At 41.0% G+C, this 16,217-nt stretch overlaps 1 protein-coding gene and 1 long non-coding RNA gene across 7 annotated transcripts in view; one reads left to right on the top strand and one right to left on the bottom strand.

Moving 5' to 3' along the window:
* Positions 1-1,025: 1,025 nt before the first annotated feature.
* Positions 1,026-8,193, bottom strand: LOC309338291. The gene is made up of 3 exons (XR_014154844.1): positions 8,088-8,193; positions 4,796-5,495; positions 1,026-1,331 (listed from the first exon to the last, which is right to left on the bottom strand). It is a non-coding gene; the product is annotated as an uncharacterized lncRNA (long non-coding RNA).
* Positions 8,165-16,217, top strand: part of AHI1 (Abelson helper integration site 1) — a 64,186-nt gene continuing 56,133 nt past the window's right edge. The window contains exons 1-2 of one of the 6 annotated variants that reach the window (XR_014154814.1): positions 8,165-8,396; positions 16,129-16,185. Coding sequence is in view for 5 of the 6 variants with exons in the window: in XM_081855258.1 (XP_081711384.1) it covers positions 16,170-16,185 (16 nt within the window). In the remaining variant the exon portion in view is untranslated. Of the gene's footprint in view, positions 8,397-9,512; positions 9,545-13,584; positions 13,673-16,128; positions 16,186-16,217 lie in introns of those variants that run through there. The other 5 variants (XM_081855258.1, XM_081855254.1, XM_081855257.1 and 2 more) reach the window with 5 other exon arrangements.

Here is a 16,217-nt window from a genome sequence, read left to right as displayed (position 1 = left end):
ATCTGAGTAACTGTACTGCATAAAACCTTTGAGAGGAATTGATGATTCTCCTCATTCCTAAATCCCAAGGCCACTTTGTATTTTACCTAGCAATCATGCTTACTCGACTAAACTGAAGTTATATCAGCTGGTGCTTCCTGGAGAAAATATGTAAATTGTGAACGGCAATATACCTTCCCAAATGCAGTGGACATGTTCCAAGGGACCATGGCCAAGTAAGGATTACCATCAGAGCTAAATCCAACCCTCTGGAACAGACTATTTTATTTCCCCCTAATGCCAACAAGATGGGTATTTGGAAGAAGTGGTTCCGCTTTGGGGAGATGTCAGCATCCTAATCTGGGGAGTGATTATCTGAGGCTTGAACTACCCTTTAGCACCCTTCTTAAAAACATGTCTCTATTACTATCTACTTCTTAATCAGAGTTGTAAAGCAAAGTAGCTGACTTAGAAGCAATCTGTGGAAAATGTAAACACTGAAGAGAAAATAACCGCCCCACCCCTTTGGGAGCTTGTGCTGTTCTTTTATGTTTCTCATTTCATCCCATCCACTTTCAATTAGTACTTCCTGTTTAAACAATATCAGATTTTTCCATCAGATCTGTGGTGGAAAACTCATTCATCCATTCGGCATAAGAGAGGTCAAGATCTTAATCTTTTCTTCAAAGATTTGAGAAATAGAATTCCTGTCATTTGTGTGGTGGGAATAAGCAGCTGTAAGGAGCAAACGAAACCATTCTAAAAACCGTGATATATGGCACAGAGACAAGCCTATGTGTGGCTTATGCAAACAAGAAACATATTCAGGTTCTACAAAGATAAGTGTAATTTTATACTTATCAGCTGGGATTCAAAGAGCCCATCTGTGAGCCAAAAGCAGTTGTGTCTTGATTTCGCCCATTACATGAATCGGTTTTCTCCTATTTATTATATTTATATAGCTTTAGTAGAGGCTACATCATGATTCAAATTTAAACCTCTCTCTTCTTGAGAATTCAATTACTTCCTACCTTTAACTTTTTTACAAATTTGAAATTTCTATGGTGTCTATAGTTTGCAAAGTCAAAGCCCTTATTTTGCAAGTTCTGCTCAACCTTCTCCAGTCTGACTCGGTAAGTAAAACGAGCTTTGTACAAAGTGACACTAGGCTTCTTCTTAGGCTGCAAGATGATTCTTGGAAAGTATCTTATAACAATACTGGAAACTTTCTGTCCACAGCTGTCTCTCTTCTTCTGCAATATGTTTTACCATGTCAGCACCAGAGTAGTCACACATGTGCTGTGTTATGCTCCACATGAAGGAACTGATAAACATCTGAGAGTCCGGCTGTCCTAAAAGAGTTCGACGGAAGGAAAATGCCAGTTCCAAAAAAAGCCGAGGGATAATTGATGGAATAATCCTAATACTGTAATGTAATCTATGAAATAGTTTTCTCATCATCTGTAAAGTTCACATACAATAAGATAACCTTAGAGAAAGCGTTAGTGTTTACTTCTTTTTTTAAAAGAACAATGACATGCATGATTTCCATCTGGTGTCCTTACACAACTAATATATCAATGATCAAAGGCTTCTGGTCAGTAGGACCTGGACAAGCAATTCAGATATGTTGCTGCATTATATAATTAGCATTTACATATAATACAAGGGGTGGCATAAAAACAATGGCAGTTTGAGTAGGAACTGTGCAATGGACTGCTAGATGATTTGGAAAGTTGAGGGCTAAACTAGATCTTGTGCAAAAGATCATGTAGATTTCTCATGAGTTTTTCAAATTAAAAGTAGCCTTTCATGGCTGTAATGCAAGGGTGGAAGAATGTCAAGGAGAAGTCCTTAACACTGACTCCTCTTGCCATTTACCTGCTCACTTCAACTACCCACCCAAGCTATTTCTTCCCTAGCTTAGGGAAAAGAGGAAGGGTGTCTTATTTTAAGTAGGAAAAAACAACCAAAAGGGAAAGAGTTAAATGTGTTTCCCCCATGCCATTTTTTCTGTTCTTTGTTGGGGCATCCCAATGCTGCTTTTCACAGTGGTAAATCTACACACATCTGGGTGTAGCATCAGGTTTGGCCCTAAGGCAGGAGATTAATCAGTAGGAGTTAAGATTGCACAGCAAGGGTACACTACTCCAAAATGTGACATTTGCAAATGGAATGGTAGACAAATCTAAGCTTCTTCCTGTGCAAACCTGTATACTCAGAATTAGGGATGGGGAAGAAATTTGATTCCGTTCACATTTAAAGGTGAATCTATCAAATGCACACATTCCAAAACCCTGTGAGAACTGAAACATAGTCATCCTTAGAAATTTGTACATATCTGAATTCTGCAATGCATTTCTCCAACCAATGTCTCCAAAAATATTGGGAGAAAGTGTGCATAAAAATGAACATATTCATGAAAATAACATAAAAATTCATTGTTCAGGAAATGGCTTGCATTATTCAAAACTGCATACAAGCATGTGTTTCTTAGAACAAATTTGAACTGAAATGCTGATTTTTTTGAGGATTTTTTTTTTAATCACAACTTGCTGCAGAAATATGGAGAACTGAATTTAAGATTGGAAAAAGGAGAAACTGAGAGAACTATAAATGGCCATCTCTACTCAGAATCAAGTCTCACCACATTCAGTGATGTCTACTCCCAGGTCAATGTGAAGAGGTCTAAAAGGGTCAAGTGCACAAATGTGCCACATTCAATATATGTACTTAGAGCAACAAAAATGGATTTTTAAAAAGCAAAATAATATTTAGATTGGAGTTGCCAGAGATGCACAAGGGAAACTATGTTTCAATGTACAGGCAAAGTCTTTGCAGATTTTTGTGTTGTAGATGTATGTTTTGTATTATTTTATTAACACTATTGATTGAGACAAGTTTGTCATGGCCTTTGGTTAAACAATAAACTTAGGAACTACAAAAAGGCTGAAGATTGCTCAGTTCTACACATCAGTACAAAGAATAAGATTTGCTTTTTTAAAAAAAATCTTTAAATTGTTGAAGCAACTGAAATGTGCTATGAAGACAACCTGAGATAAGGATAAATTCTTTTTCACAAATAAGCTGATTATTTTCTAAAGGTGTAAATACAGATTTCCTCCTGATCAATATCTAAGAAGATATAATAGGGGTTTTCTTACACTGTAACTACCAGGTGTGTCTGTGAATCCTTTCTCATTTGAAACACAATCCACAGATCCACTATCTATCATTATGTGCTTTGATTTATATTTTCCCTTCCTTGTCTTAAAGGTTAATACAGTTAATGTTTCCTAAAATAAAATATATTTCAGATTTATAAATGGTTGATTTAAAAAAAACTAAAAATGTGTTCCATTTTTTAAAGCTGAAATGTTGACATGTACAAAACTCAGCATTTTCAAACAAGCTTGCATGTGACCTGTGCAAATATGAAGTGACACAGCTGATGTGATAAATCTAACAGGAAGGATGGAGTCAGTTCCCAGAACCAGTGCTTCTTAATCTTGGGCAGTGTCTAATGCACCTTTCCACCTAAGGGAAGGGGTGTGGAAACAATACAATCATTTTCCTTAACGCAGAAGATTAAACAGAGCAGTGTTGAGTTCATTTATCCTAGTTTCCGAAACTGAGGGGGTGAAAACCTGATCAATAGCTCACATGTTTAATAGGATCAAGAAAATGAAGTCTAATTTCCAAGCACCAATTTTTCTAAAAATACTTTAATATTCAGTTACCCTTATGCAGCTCTATGAGCACAAAGAAGTTGTAGCTGCATGTGATAGCCCTGCCAGAATATCAGCAATCTGCTGTTCCATGCAAAGGAAGAAGAAAAAATGACTACATATTCTAGACATACACCTACTACCGCCCCTGACCAGCTGTCAGGTACGATGGCTGAATTTCTATCTGGGGTACACAAAACACAAGCCAAATATAGGCTGGTTAGCTCTTGTGCTTGGGTCCTGTTTGCAGGTTTCCCAAAGGCAGGCTGCAGGTTGGCTACTGAGAGAACAGGATGCTGGACTAGATAGGCCATTTCCTGATCCAGCAGGCTGTTCTTACCTTCTTATGAACAGTTAACATCATAGTTCAAATTCCTGGACACTGGCACAAGAGCCTGCAATAAATCTAGATGCCAACTTTGCTGCCACATATACACGGACAACATCATTATTGGCCTCAATAACATCAAACATACCATCTCAGGCCTATTTAATTGTTCATCTTCCAACATTATATATGCTTTCAAAGGCCAACAGTGCCCTTCAGCTCTCTATATTGGACAAACAGGACAAACCTTACGCCAAAGAATAAATGGACATAAGGACATCAGGAATCATAAAACAGAGAAACCAATAGAAGAACACTTCACTCTCCCAGGACATTCTATAGAAGATCTTAAAGTAGCTGTCTTATTGCAAAAGAATTTTAGAAATACACTTGAAAGAGAAGTTGCTGAATTACAACTCATTACCAAACTAAAAACGATGGAGAGACCTGGTCTGAATAGAGATATTGGATTCATGTCCCATTATACATGCTAAAGCTAATTTTGGACATCTATCCCTTTAAAAATCCCTTGCCCTTCCCTGTGGAACAAACTGCCATCATCAACAGTCATCAACAGTTACAAGGTTGTAGTGACCTCTGCTTCAGAGTATCTGAATAAGTGTGTATACACATGAAAGCTCATACCTAGAAAGCTTATACTTAGCTGGTCTTTAAGGTGCTACTGGAACATCTTTCAATATTTTTTTTAAAAAAATTCATCATTGTTATTTATTATGACAGACCAACACGGCAACATTACCTGAATCTGTATGACCTTGGGTTAGTCTTCTCTGAACCTCTCTTACATTCAACCTTGTGATTGTAAGCTGTAAGGAAGCACAATTTTTGACACTAAACAACCCATTCACTGAATACACATCTATTAAGGCATCAAGTTACTCAGTCCCTGGTGTAATTTTTTGTGCACTAAAAGGACAAACTTTCTTTCACAAATATATGTATATTACCTATTATGTGCAAAATATCATTTTCTTTTGTAGCTTAGACCACTGTCAGTCATGTCCCACATTTATGGTGTTTCTCTGCATGTGTATATTAGAGCACTAGTTTTGCAAAAATTAGCACAAACATAATGGATGAACTGACCCTAAAAATGGTACAGTAAGTAAAAATGTGCCTCCGAAATAATTTTCCAGACAGAGAGATTGGGAAGCTATACATGAGTGTAACTTCATCACCACCTAGAGGACAGTGTAAGACTAAAACTAAGTTTTTATATTTACTTTCTTGCAAGTACGGTAATAGCCATAGCCTGTTACAGTAATATTATGTTTTTATAGTAATAGTCTATTATAGTATACTATTCTTTCACGTTGAAACCAGAAATCCAATTGGCTTGTGAAAACAGCATTCTTCCCTGCCAAGATCCAGGTTTGAGTTGTCTCAATGTTGTTCTCTCCACATCCATGGGAACATCTTCCATTTGTTTAGGCCCAAGTCTGTAGCAAAATAAAATAGTAACAGTCTAGACTGCTGACATTGCTCATCTGCCAGGCCAAACCTGCTTCTTTGCTTCTTATCCCTCTGCAAACAAACACATTTGCACAAAAACATACACAAACATACACACATAATGGTTCTCTCCTGGTTGCTAGGCAGTCACTGAATTATTTCTTAGAGCTTCTCTGTTGTTCTCGAAAAGTAACTAAACTTCAAGGCTGAATATCTTTTTGCCAAAGTTAAATTCCTAACTTACAAACACAACTTTGACGCGTAACAAAAGAGTAGTATAACATTTGAGACGTCTGATAACATTTGACAATTTTATGTACAGGTAAATACATAAAAGCATTTGTGGTGATCACACAGGGTCCCCGGATGTTTAACGGTCTATTGATCCCTGTGCCACCACTGTGCTCGCTTCCCCGTTGCCACCAACCAGTTACTCTCGGGTAAAACACTGAGTCCAGACAGTTGTTAAAAGCGAACCAAATAAACAAGTTTATTTTATAAACATTACCAAGTTTATGGTTTCTCAGATAATATTCCTGTCAGTATCTTTAGTTTCTTTACTGGCCTATACCTTCCTAATACCTTCTGACTGATTATCTCAACTGTTTAACTCCTCTTAACAAATTCTCTCACTTTCTCACACCAGACTAGCCCAACCCAGACTTATCTTCTCTGTCTCTTCTAACTCCAGACTGTCTTCTCAACCACCCTAACTCTAACACCTCCCCTTGAGGAGGTTAGTCATTTTACACTGGTTAGTCATTTTACAATTAGTTAACCCTTTCCTTATGAACCCAGTATGATGTCACACACCTAGGAGGGGAAACGCCACAGCATTATATATGAATAAATGTCTCTAATGAACATTAATTTTCTAGGTTGCTGTCAGGGGTTCAGGGAGAGAGACGCAGATGAGGGAGGAGACAGAGAGTGAGGGGGAAGGATTCCAGACTGACGAGGAAGAGGATGACAATGACCCAAGATTGTCCATGAGTCCGTCCAGTGAATCGGAGGACTCCCAAAAGGGAGCCCCTCTGGTCAAGCCAAGGGAAGCTAGAGGGGGAAGCAGTCAGGAGCAGGGAAACGAAGGGGGAACCCCCAGTGGGAGTTGGAGAGCGAGACCGGCTGCTCCGCTGGAACGGAGTGAGGGGGGAGGAGTGACCAGTGTGTCAGAAGGAGCAGAACAGGAAGCAGAGAGGGGAAGGAGATCAGGGCAAAACGTCCTGCCGGAAGGGGAGGAAAGTAGTATCGAGGGCAGTGTAACTGTCGAAGGGAAGGTCAGGAGCAACGTACGCGCGCCAAGTTCAAAATGGGAGGCGCGCGGAAATGAAGAGAGTCCTGGGGAGGAGCCTGGTCCCAAAGCCCGAAGGAGGGGGGAGGAGGCGGCAGAGGACTCAGCCTCTGGAGAGTCCCGAAGGGAGAGAACACAGGGGGGCAGAAAGACCCTGCGGAAAAGGAAAGAGAGAAAGAGGTGGACCAGTACAAGCCTCTTAAACTGGTGTCGAGGTGGGACGGACTCAGAGGGGACTTCAGCGGTCTAAGGGTAACAGACGTAGAGTCACAGACCTCGGATGTAAAGCTAATAACGTTCTTCAATAAATGCTTTTGTACATAAGCTGGAGTGGACTTGGTCTCTTGTGAGCTGGGACCACGGGTGACTCTGACAGTTGCCAAATGCATAAGTTGGCTTGAGTATTTACTAGGTTTGCCTATTTATTAAAACCATGTTTCAATATACAAAGAGGCTTCTTCTTCTTTGGCAATCACTCATAGCCAAGCAAGATTGTCTTGCATAAACATGGTTTTAACAATGAGTCCGTGACTGTGGAGGCCAATTCTGGATCCACACGTCCTTCCACAGTGGGGACATTGGTTTTCGCACGGGAGTTAATCATGGTGTGGATTTGCCAAGCCAGCCTTCCTCTTAGCACGTTTCTCCCTTAGTCCCGAGTTAGCATTTTAATCCTTACATGGCAACCCTGTACTGTTATGTCTCCTAGATACTGTGGACAGGAAAAGTGGGATAAAATTTCCCCCATATTTACTTTTAAACTTTTTTATTGTGGTTTTCAAAGCGTCCCACCTTTCTGTGTTTTTTGTGTTTTTTACAGATAGGTAGCCATGTTGGTCTGCCATGGTCAAAACAAAATAAAAAAATTCCTTCCAGTAGCACCTTAAAGACCAACTGAGTTAGTTCTAGGTATGAGCTTTCGTGTGCATGCACACTTCTTCAGATACACTGAAACAGAAGTCACCAGACCTTTCTATATAGTGATATAGAAAGGTCTATATATAGAAAGGTCTGGTGACTTCTGTTTCAGTGTATCTGAAGAAGTGTGCATGCACACGAAAGCTCATACCTAGAACTAACTCAGTTGGTCTTTAAGGTGCTACTGGAAGGATTTTTTTTATTTTGTTTTGTTTTTTTAGTAAGGGTATGGGTACTCCCAGGCAACACGTTTGCTGTATTTTCCCCCGGAAAAGGGTAAAAAAAAATATCCCATATGGGGGTGAGTATGGGCTGGCATTTTCATGCCAACAACGCCATGTGAGCAGTACCCCGATACCGAACAACCTACCAAAACAACCATATTAGCAGCAGACAGAACGAGACGCAACTTCGCACGTTTGGCTTGCCTTGCCACGTCGTTTGCGCATGCGCGCAGGCCCGTGGACGCCCTTGTTTCCTTGGCAGCCGTCAGCTTGTTTGAGGCGAAACCATTTGGGGCAAAGGGGGGTGACGGAAGAGGCGAGGAACGGAATGAAAGGGAAGGCCAATTGGCCGACAGGGTGAAGAAGCCGTCGGCGGCATCGGACATAGCCAGCAGAGTCGGAGGCGGCGTAGGCAGCTACCGTTGAATACAGCGCGGAACAATCGAGGGTTGGAAGTGAGTTTCTAACCCCTCCCCCTTTTTACTGGGTTCCCACCAGGACCCGCTACGTGTCTGGTTGGGAGGGGGGAGATGGCGGCGGAAAGCCACCCTCCCCCCACCCGAAAAAAAGAAACGTAGGCGGCCTCTGTGCGGGGGCTTCGTTCCTCCTGAGGGCGGCCAAAGCGCGGCCGACATTCTAAGCGGGAGGGGACTCCTGAGGGCGGTTATTTCCAATCCAGAACTGTGGCGAATAGGCGAGGGGCGGAGGGAGGCGCTTATGCCCAAGAGGCTTCACAGTCGGCGGCGCTTTGTCGGGCGCTGAGCGGGAAGGCCTTCATAGCACGCAGCTTCCACGCATCATCCTCAGCCGCCGGCGGGCAACTTCCACGGAGGCCGGTTGGGCTCCCAACGGCTTTAGCGCGCTGCCTGCCGCCTCACAGCGCCAGCGGTTCCTCCCACAAAGCTACCGGCCGTCTCTGCGTTCTTTTCCGTTAGAGGAACGGCAGCCAGCGCCCAGGCTGTTCCTAACGGAGAAACCTGAGGGCAGGGTGAGGGGGGAGAACAGAGTAAGCAAGGAATTCAAGAAGACTACGAGTCCCAGCAGCCCCGGCCAGCACTACATCTCCCGTGGTTCACCTATGACAGAATGAGGTCTTGTTAGGAGACGGAGCATGTACTTTGAAGAAGAGGAGGGAGGTGGGCGTGCGCGCCTCTTCCGAAAGCAGCACCGATTGGCTGAGGCGGAGTGCGAGGGCGGGACTACAGTAGCTTCGCTTTGGCTCGAGAAAGAAGGGAGCTCAAAATGTGAATCAAACCCGGTTGTGGCCGTTATTAAGGGCTGCGCTCTTAAATATGGAGTGGGCTAGAGAAGCTTAAGAATCGAAAAGCGACGATGCCCCATGAAGCTCCTTTTTTCTTTAGTGTTTGAATCCGTAGTGCTTCCCACTTTACAGAATCACAGAACTGTAGAGTTGGAAGGGACCCTAAGGATCATCTAGTCCAACCCCCTGCAATGCAGGAATATGCAGCTGGTCCATACAGGAATCGAACCGGCAACCTTGGTGTTATCAGCACCATGGTCTAACCAACTGAGCTATCCAGGCTTTAGGATCACCTCTTCTCGTGGGTGGTCCCCAGGCTGCGCATATTTACTCGGAAGTACTGCAAGTCCCTTTGGGATCCAGTAGGGCTTGATCCTACGCAAAAAAAGAGCTTTAACAGATGCCTAGGAATCTCCTTAATAGCAATCCTATGCGGAAGGGTAACTTCCATCGAAGAGTGTGGGAAATAATGAGTGTCATTATCTCTCTATGGCTGTGAACTGACTTCTTCATGTCCATAGTCTACTGGCAATCCCAAACCGCACCAGTGACAATAATGATTCCACGATGTGCTACGTAGTTGACTGTTGGGGTTGGATGTAGCAAGGAAGATCAGCTTTAAATCCTTGCTTAGTTCTGAAACTCATTTGATGGGGGGAGCTGTGGCCTTTGAAATTAGCCAGTTCTAATCTGCTTCATGTCTAGTTAGACTAAAGGGAATAGTGAGATAATTGAGAATAATTACAAATAAGGATACAATATATTTCAAGTATATTTAAGTATAATTACTTAAGAATCACATGAAATATGATGCTTCTCTGTGTCTTGTTAAAGATGCAAATGACAGTGCATGGAATCAGACAAGAAGAACTATAACATATTTCAATGTTATCTAGATATCAGAAAATATATCAAAATGAAAATCTATAAAAGATGGGCATATGTGCATCCATTCCTTCTTTACTATACTGTATACATTATGTGGAATGACAAATTATTCTAAATGCAGCTTTTCCACTATTAGGGGAAATATGTATGTCATTTTTATTTGTGTTTTTATAATACAATCTGGATTAGGCAAATTCCTGCACTGGAAACCTCACTTTCTTCTGCCTATTTGAGTTGAATGATGAAATCATTTCTATTTAGAGATGGGATTACAATTAGTGAACATCCTTATCTTATTCAGGTTGCTTAAAGGACTATATTTACACTCTTTCCCTCTCCATTGACGTTTGTCTTGTTTGTTGCTTAATCCAACTGCATTGCTAATACATATAAAGCACACTGTGTAATCCTATCCTTTATTCAGAAATAAGTCCAGTTCAGTTCAGAGGTAAGTGCAATATAGTATTCCATCCTTAATTGCTTTTGTTGACATTAATTTAAAATGTAGGGAAGAGTAATGCATACTGTAGGTAACCATATAATTGTTAAAATGCCTTAAGGCAAAAGACAACAATAACAGTCTGCACATGGTATTCAGGAAGATGATGGCTTAACGCTGCATGATATCTTTGTGATGGAAAGGACTAATTGTATTAACCATGATACCTTTTTAAGTAAAAAAAAGGTCATGTGTAAATCTAAAATAAAATTTTTAACACCTAGAAGTATTTGAACATTAAATTAAATATTTAATTAGAGGAAAAATTTAAAAAGTATTCTGAATGTGGATTATATTACTGGTATATTATATTATATTATATTATATTATATTGAAAAACAATCAAAACTTTATTTAGAAATTATTTTCATTGGAATACTTATTTATATTTTATACTTTTTTTTACTGTTAAGACAGTATAACTCACAAGCATACATTTTCATTATATTGTTTTAATTTGAAGAACAAAGTGAAGATATTGCAAACTGTTAAGAACATGATTTTATCATGCCCAAAGATGCCTGAAAAAAAGTTAAGATCAACTTTGAAGCTAATTGAGCTTCCATTCTTTGTATACACATTCTTTATGTCACTGATTTGTTAAATAAAAAATTGTTAAATAAAAATGTTTTGTTTCAAATGGAAAATTTTCCATAACAATTTTTACTTGCACATCATTGGTTTTGAATACAAACAATGTAGATATGCAATGTTTAGATCATTGCTTATATATTGTGTTGATCCTGATGACATATATACTAATTAGTTTTTGTTAGGAAACGTTGGCAGTTTTACATCAAGATGCAAGACATAAATTCTAACTCTTGATTTCTAAGGGCAGCTTTATATGGATTCCCCTCCTTCCTTTATGGCAGGGGGTGGAACCTTATACTGAGGGCCACATTCCTCTGAAATAATCTTTTGGATGCCTTATATTGGCAGTGGGCCAAGGCAGAGTTGGCAGTGGTTGGGCTTAAAGTCTTCTAGAAAGGCTACAGTTTCAAACCTAAAAGTTTTCTAGAATAGCTGCAATTTCCAACCTGAAGCAGCCCCAGGTAAAACATCTTGTAATAGTCCAGTGGTGAGGTTAACAGAACATAGATAACTGTGGCCAGGCCATCTCTTTCTAGGAGAGTTATAGTTGGTATATCAGCCTCTGCCCATAGAAGGCTCTTTGTGCTACTAAGGCTTTCTGACCCTTAAGAGGTAAAGGTGAATCTAGTAGCACTCCCAGAATGCACATCTAATCCTTTTAAGGAGTATACATTCCCTTTCATAGTTGCCGAACACCATCACACTTGTTAGACAAGTTTATGGACCATGTTCTTGTCCACTGCTGTTCCCAAACACTAGTTCACACTTTTTCTGACTAGACCTGGGTGTCATCATCAGATCAATGACACCCAACTCCATATATGCAGGTGACCTCTGAACAACTTGCCAAAGAAAAGGATCTTTGCAACTGGCTGGTTGGGTCCAGTGAGGATCCTTTGAATCTGTGGCAAGAATCATAGAATCATAGAGTTGGAAGAGACCACAAGGGCCATCGAGTCCAACCCCCTGCCAAGCAGGAAACACCATCAGAGCACTCCTGACATATGGTTGTGCAGGATATTTCCTTACTTATTTTATTAACAAAATCCAACTTCAATGGTTTTCCTAAATCTGTTCCGCTCCCACCATTTAATATAACTTGGACCCTTTTCACCCTTAACTGTGATATAAAGCCAGACAGATATATGTACTATATTTAGGAAATATATTGTTTGTTTATTACAAGATTATGTAGCGTACAAGCTTATGTGGTTACTTTAACATAGTACTGTCTCTTTAAATTGACATACACTTTCCTTGTTAATTAACTGTAGCTTGTTATATACTCTGTTACTAAAGCAAGACAGCTTGGAGAACCTTATTAAAACTTTTTGCCCAATTGCCTTTGTATTTACTCCACCACAGTTAAGCCTTACCAACACTATAAGTGAGGACTTTTGCTGAAGCCTACCAGATCTCAGAGGGATGCGGGTGGCGCTATGGGTTAAACCACAGAGCCTAGGACTTGCCAAGCAGAAGGTCGGTGGTTCGAATCCCCACGACAGGGTGAGCTCCCATTGCTCGGTCCCTCCTGCTGCCAACCTAGCAGTTCGAAAGCACATCAAAGTGCAAGTAGATAAATAGGTACCGCTCTGGCGGGAAGGTAAACGGCGTTTCTGTGCGCTGCTCTAGTTCGTCAGAAGCAGCTTAGTCATGCTGGCCATATGACCCAGAAGCTGTACGCCGGCTCCCTCAGCCAATAAAGCGAGATGAGCGCCGCAACCCCAGAGTCGGCCATGACTGGACCTAACGGTCAGGGGTCCCTTTACCTTTACCTTACCAGATCTCAGAGCCTGGCAGTGCAACTGCCTCTCACTACTTCTTGCTCCACGCTGTTCTCTCCTCATCTCTTATGCCTGACCCAAGTGATTCAGATACGCCAACAAGTCTTTTGGCACCAAGACACTTTGCCTTTCTTGTAGGTATTCTTTCTCAAGCCTCTTCCTCTGCTCTCTTTGGGCAGTGCACCACAAACACCATGAACTCCTTCACTGACCAGCACAGACTGACTTCTAGCTGACTAGCACCCAGCCATATATACACTTCTTCTGGCCCTCCAGTCCAGCCCCAGCCAATCACATGGTCTAACGGAAAATTCTAGCCCTGCAGCCACCAACCAAAACACTGCTTCTTTTGCATATTGAGAATTCTCTCTCTAACCGCTCCTGAGCTGTCAGTTGAAGTCCCCCAGTGACAGTTGAACCAACTTCCACCTGACCAGACAGGACTCCCCACATTAAACATTACAATGCACATTACCATACAAATGACAGAATCCAATCCACATTAAAACTGAATTCAAATAAGCAAGATTTCTTCACAGAGTTGAAGGAAGCATTCTTCAGGAATGATCCTAACAGCTGTTTCATTTAAGGTGGCCGAGACTACCCCTCCGTGCCAAAGAGGTGTTTAAAACTTTGGACCCAGCTTGTCGGTCCTCCCTGCTGGATTCAATGAGCCGGGAAGGACAACGGTTAACATTGCAAGTGGTGGGCTATTTTATTAAGCTGGGTTTTAATGTAGCCTGAGTTAGTTTGTGGCACTGCACTGGTGTCATAGTCAACTCTGACAGTTGCACTGGCCTGTCTCCACAGAATTAAATGCAGCTTCCATGCGGCAGGTGTAATGTCACAGGCTGGCCTGTGCCAGTCAGCAGTTAAGTCCCATCTGTCCCTCGTGAATGTTGCTAGTGCACTAGAGTTATTCTTTCATTCTTTCACATCTTTTTACACAAAAAGCTATTCATGTGGAGTGGTTCACTGCTCTAAGGCATAGCTGTTTGAAGTGAATGAGCTCAGGAGACATCTGAGTTGGGTTTTCACACCTATGCAGACTCCCCACACCCAAATAGCACACAGGAACAATCATTTTCACTGCTGTGAAAGTAACAACTGTAATCACATGATAGACTGCTTCATCTGAACAACCTACCACTGATAACAGCTACCATGAGGACTTGCACAAAGCAGCTTCTGTGCAGTGGCCATGACATGTATACTGACTTCAAACACTACATAGCACATAAATGCGCAGCGAGAGTAGCCAGGAGGAGTGAAGCAAGCAGAAGTGTAAACGACTGCCCATGTTTCTGAAGCCCTTTTTGGCCAATGCATTAACCAAATTACATGATAAATGGTGCTAAGTCATAATTATTTGGTTGCACAGGCAGGATTTTAGGATGGGCATAGTATAGGATTACATCACAGCAAGCACTTCTGTAGAGCAAATGGTTAAGCTACAGCAAGGGAGCATTCCTGGTGGCTAAGCTACAGGTGTAGTGTTTTCTTTCTGTTGAGAGCTCTCCCACCCTACATGTGAGCATGTAGAATTTGTATGCAGGCTGGGTTTTTTGGTGCTTGAAGATCAGCTGGTTATAGTGAGATGCCATGTTCAACATTTGTCAGATGCAGTGAACTCATTTATATAAACTATAAATTATTGCACCAAATCTTCAGCAGATGGGGCTAGAACCATTGGAAAACCAAACATGAAATCGAATTCAGAGAATTCATGTCTAGCTTTCCTCTCCCTGTCTTCTTGTACTTATTATGCCAGTTAATTAATCTGAGGCAAAGTGTGCATAACCCCAGGCACAATGACCTAGAAATGTATTTGAAGCAAATAAGAATTTTGGGCAATCACCGAAGGCACTGAAACTAGCATAGGCGCTCTACCTGCCACTACAATCTTAAACATTTGCAGTAGTGTGTATATGGCATCACTGAAGTTTTGTAACACTATTCATTATATTATTCTGCACTTTAATTCAGACTTAGTGTGGTGCACTGCACTGATGTATCTGTTAGTGCATCAAAATGTTGCTGGCTGATTAGTTAAGACATTATTTTAGAAGTCATTAAGGGGGCCTGGTTGATTAGGTTTAACCAGTTGCTGCTGCATTAGGTCAGAGAATTTTGCTTACTGGTTTTTTCTTTTGATTTATATCTGTCTTACTGGCTTCCCTCCAGCCCTATATATTTTTTTCTTGATGGTGATTTCTGTGGGCCTTCTTATGGACCAATTCACAGAGAATAAACCTTAAAACACATTTTTGCTTCCATGGGATCTGCTTTTAGATATTTAGTTTACATAGAATAAGTCTACAACTCTATACCCATTTCCTGAGAGTAAAGCACAATGAACTCTGCTTTGGACTATAGGACTGTCTTGTAAATCAAGCTTTAAACAGTGAGTTGTTTAATTAAAAGAAGAAAATTTTACACAATTTAGGATCCAGAGAGCTAACTTAGGTGAGCTAGGGCTATTGTCCATGGAGGGAGATTAGGATTTTCAACAAGATATTCCTGTCAACCCATGCTGTAATACCAAACTTCTTTTATTTTATTTTTAAATTTTATCTCCCACTCTTCCTCCTGATGGAGCTTTTGCAATTCTCATGTTTTAGAAGTCTTTGGCAAGTAGCATGGGGGTCTGTAGTTGAAGAGACTCATGTCCCTTTCAAACTTGAGTCTGTTGAAGAATTCATTAAACAGTTGATAAAATTAAGTACTTCCTTCATCCTTAATGTAAAGTGATAAAATACAATAAAAATATTGGATGGCTGATAGTTCAAACATTATGAACAAGGGGTGATGTTCAAGTATGAGTGTCCACTGATGGAAGAGAATTTGTTAGCTGAACAGGGAGGCAGGCAGTTTTCAGCCGTTCTCCTGTCTCCCCACCCTTCAGCACCCTGTGCTCCCCTTAAATCTCTTCCAGAAATGGCCCTTTGGAGTAGATTTAGAAGGTGTAGTAAAATGATGTCGGGAGGGCGATTAAGTCTCCCCTTTTCCCATAAGATGATAGTCACCATTGCATATTACCCAAAGTTAATAAGCCTGCAACACCTTTTCATGTTGTGTCTGATAGTTTGTGTTAGATTGTTCACTGATAGTTGTCTTTCTCAGTGTTACTGTCCTATAACATATTCTGGTTTTCTTTGCAGAATGAAGAAAAGTGAAATGTGTTGAGTTGCCTTTGAGGGTCATGAAAATGCCAGCAGGTATGTAGTATACGTGCTATAGTATTTTTACC

This window comes from Podarcis erhardii, assembly GCF_964252035.2.
Source record: "Podarcis erhardii genome assembly, chromosome: 3".
Classification (NCBI taxonomy): domain Eukaryota; kingdom Metazoa; phylum Chordata; class Lepidosauria; order Squamata; family Lacertidae; genus Podarcis; species Podarcis erhardii.
The sequence above is the reverse complement of the archived record's forward strand: the minus strand, read 5'-3'. Positions and strand labels throughout refer to the sequence as shown.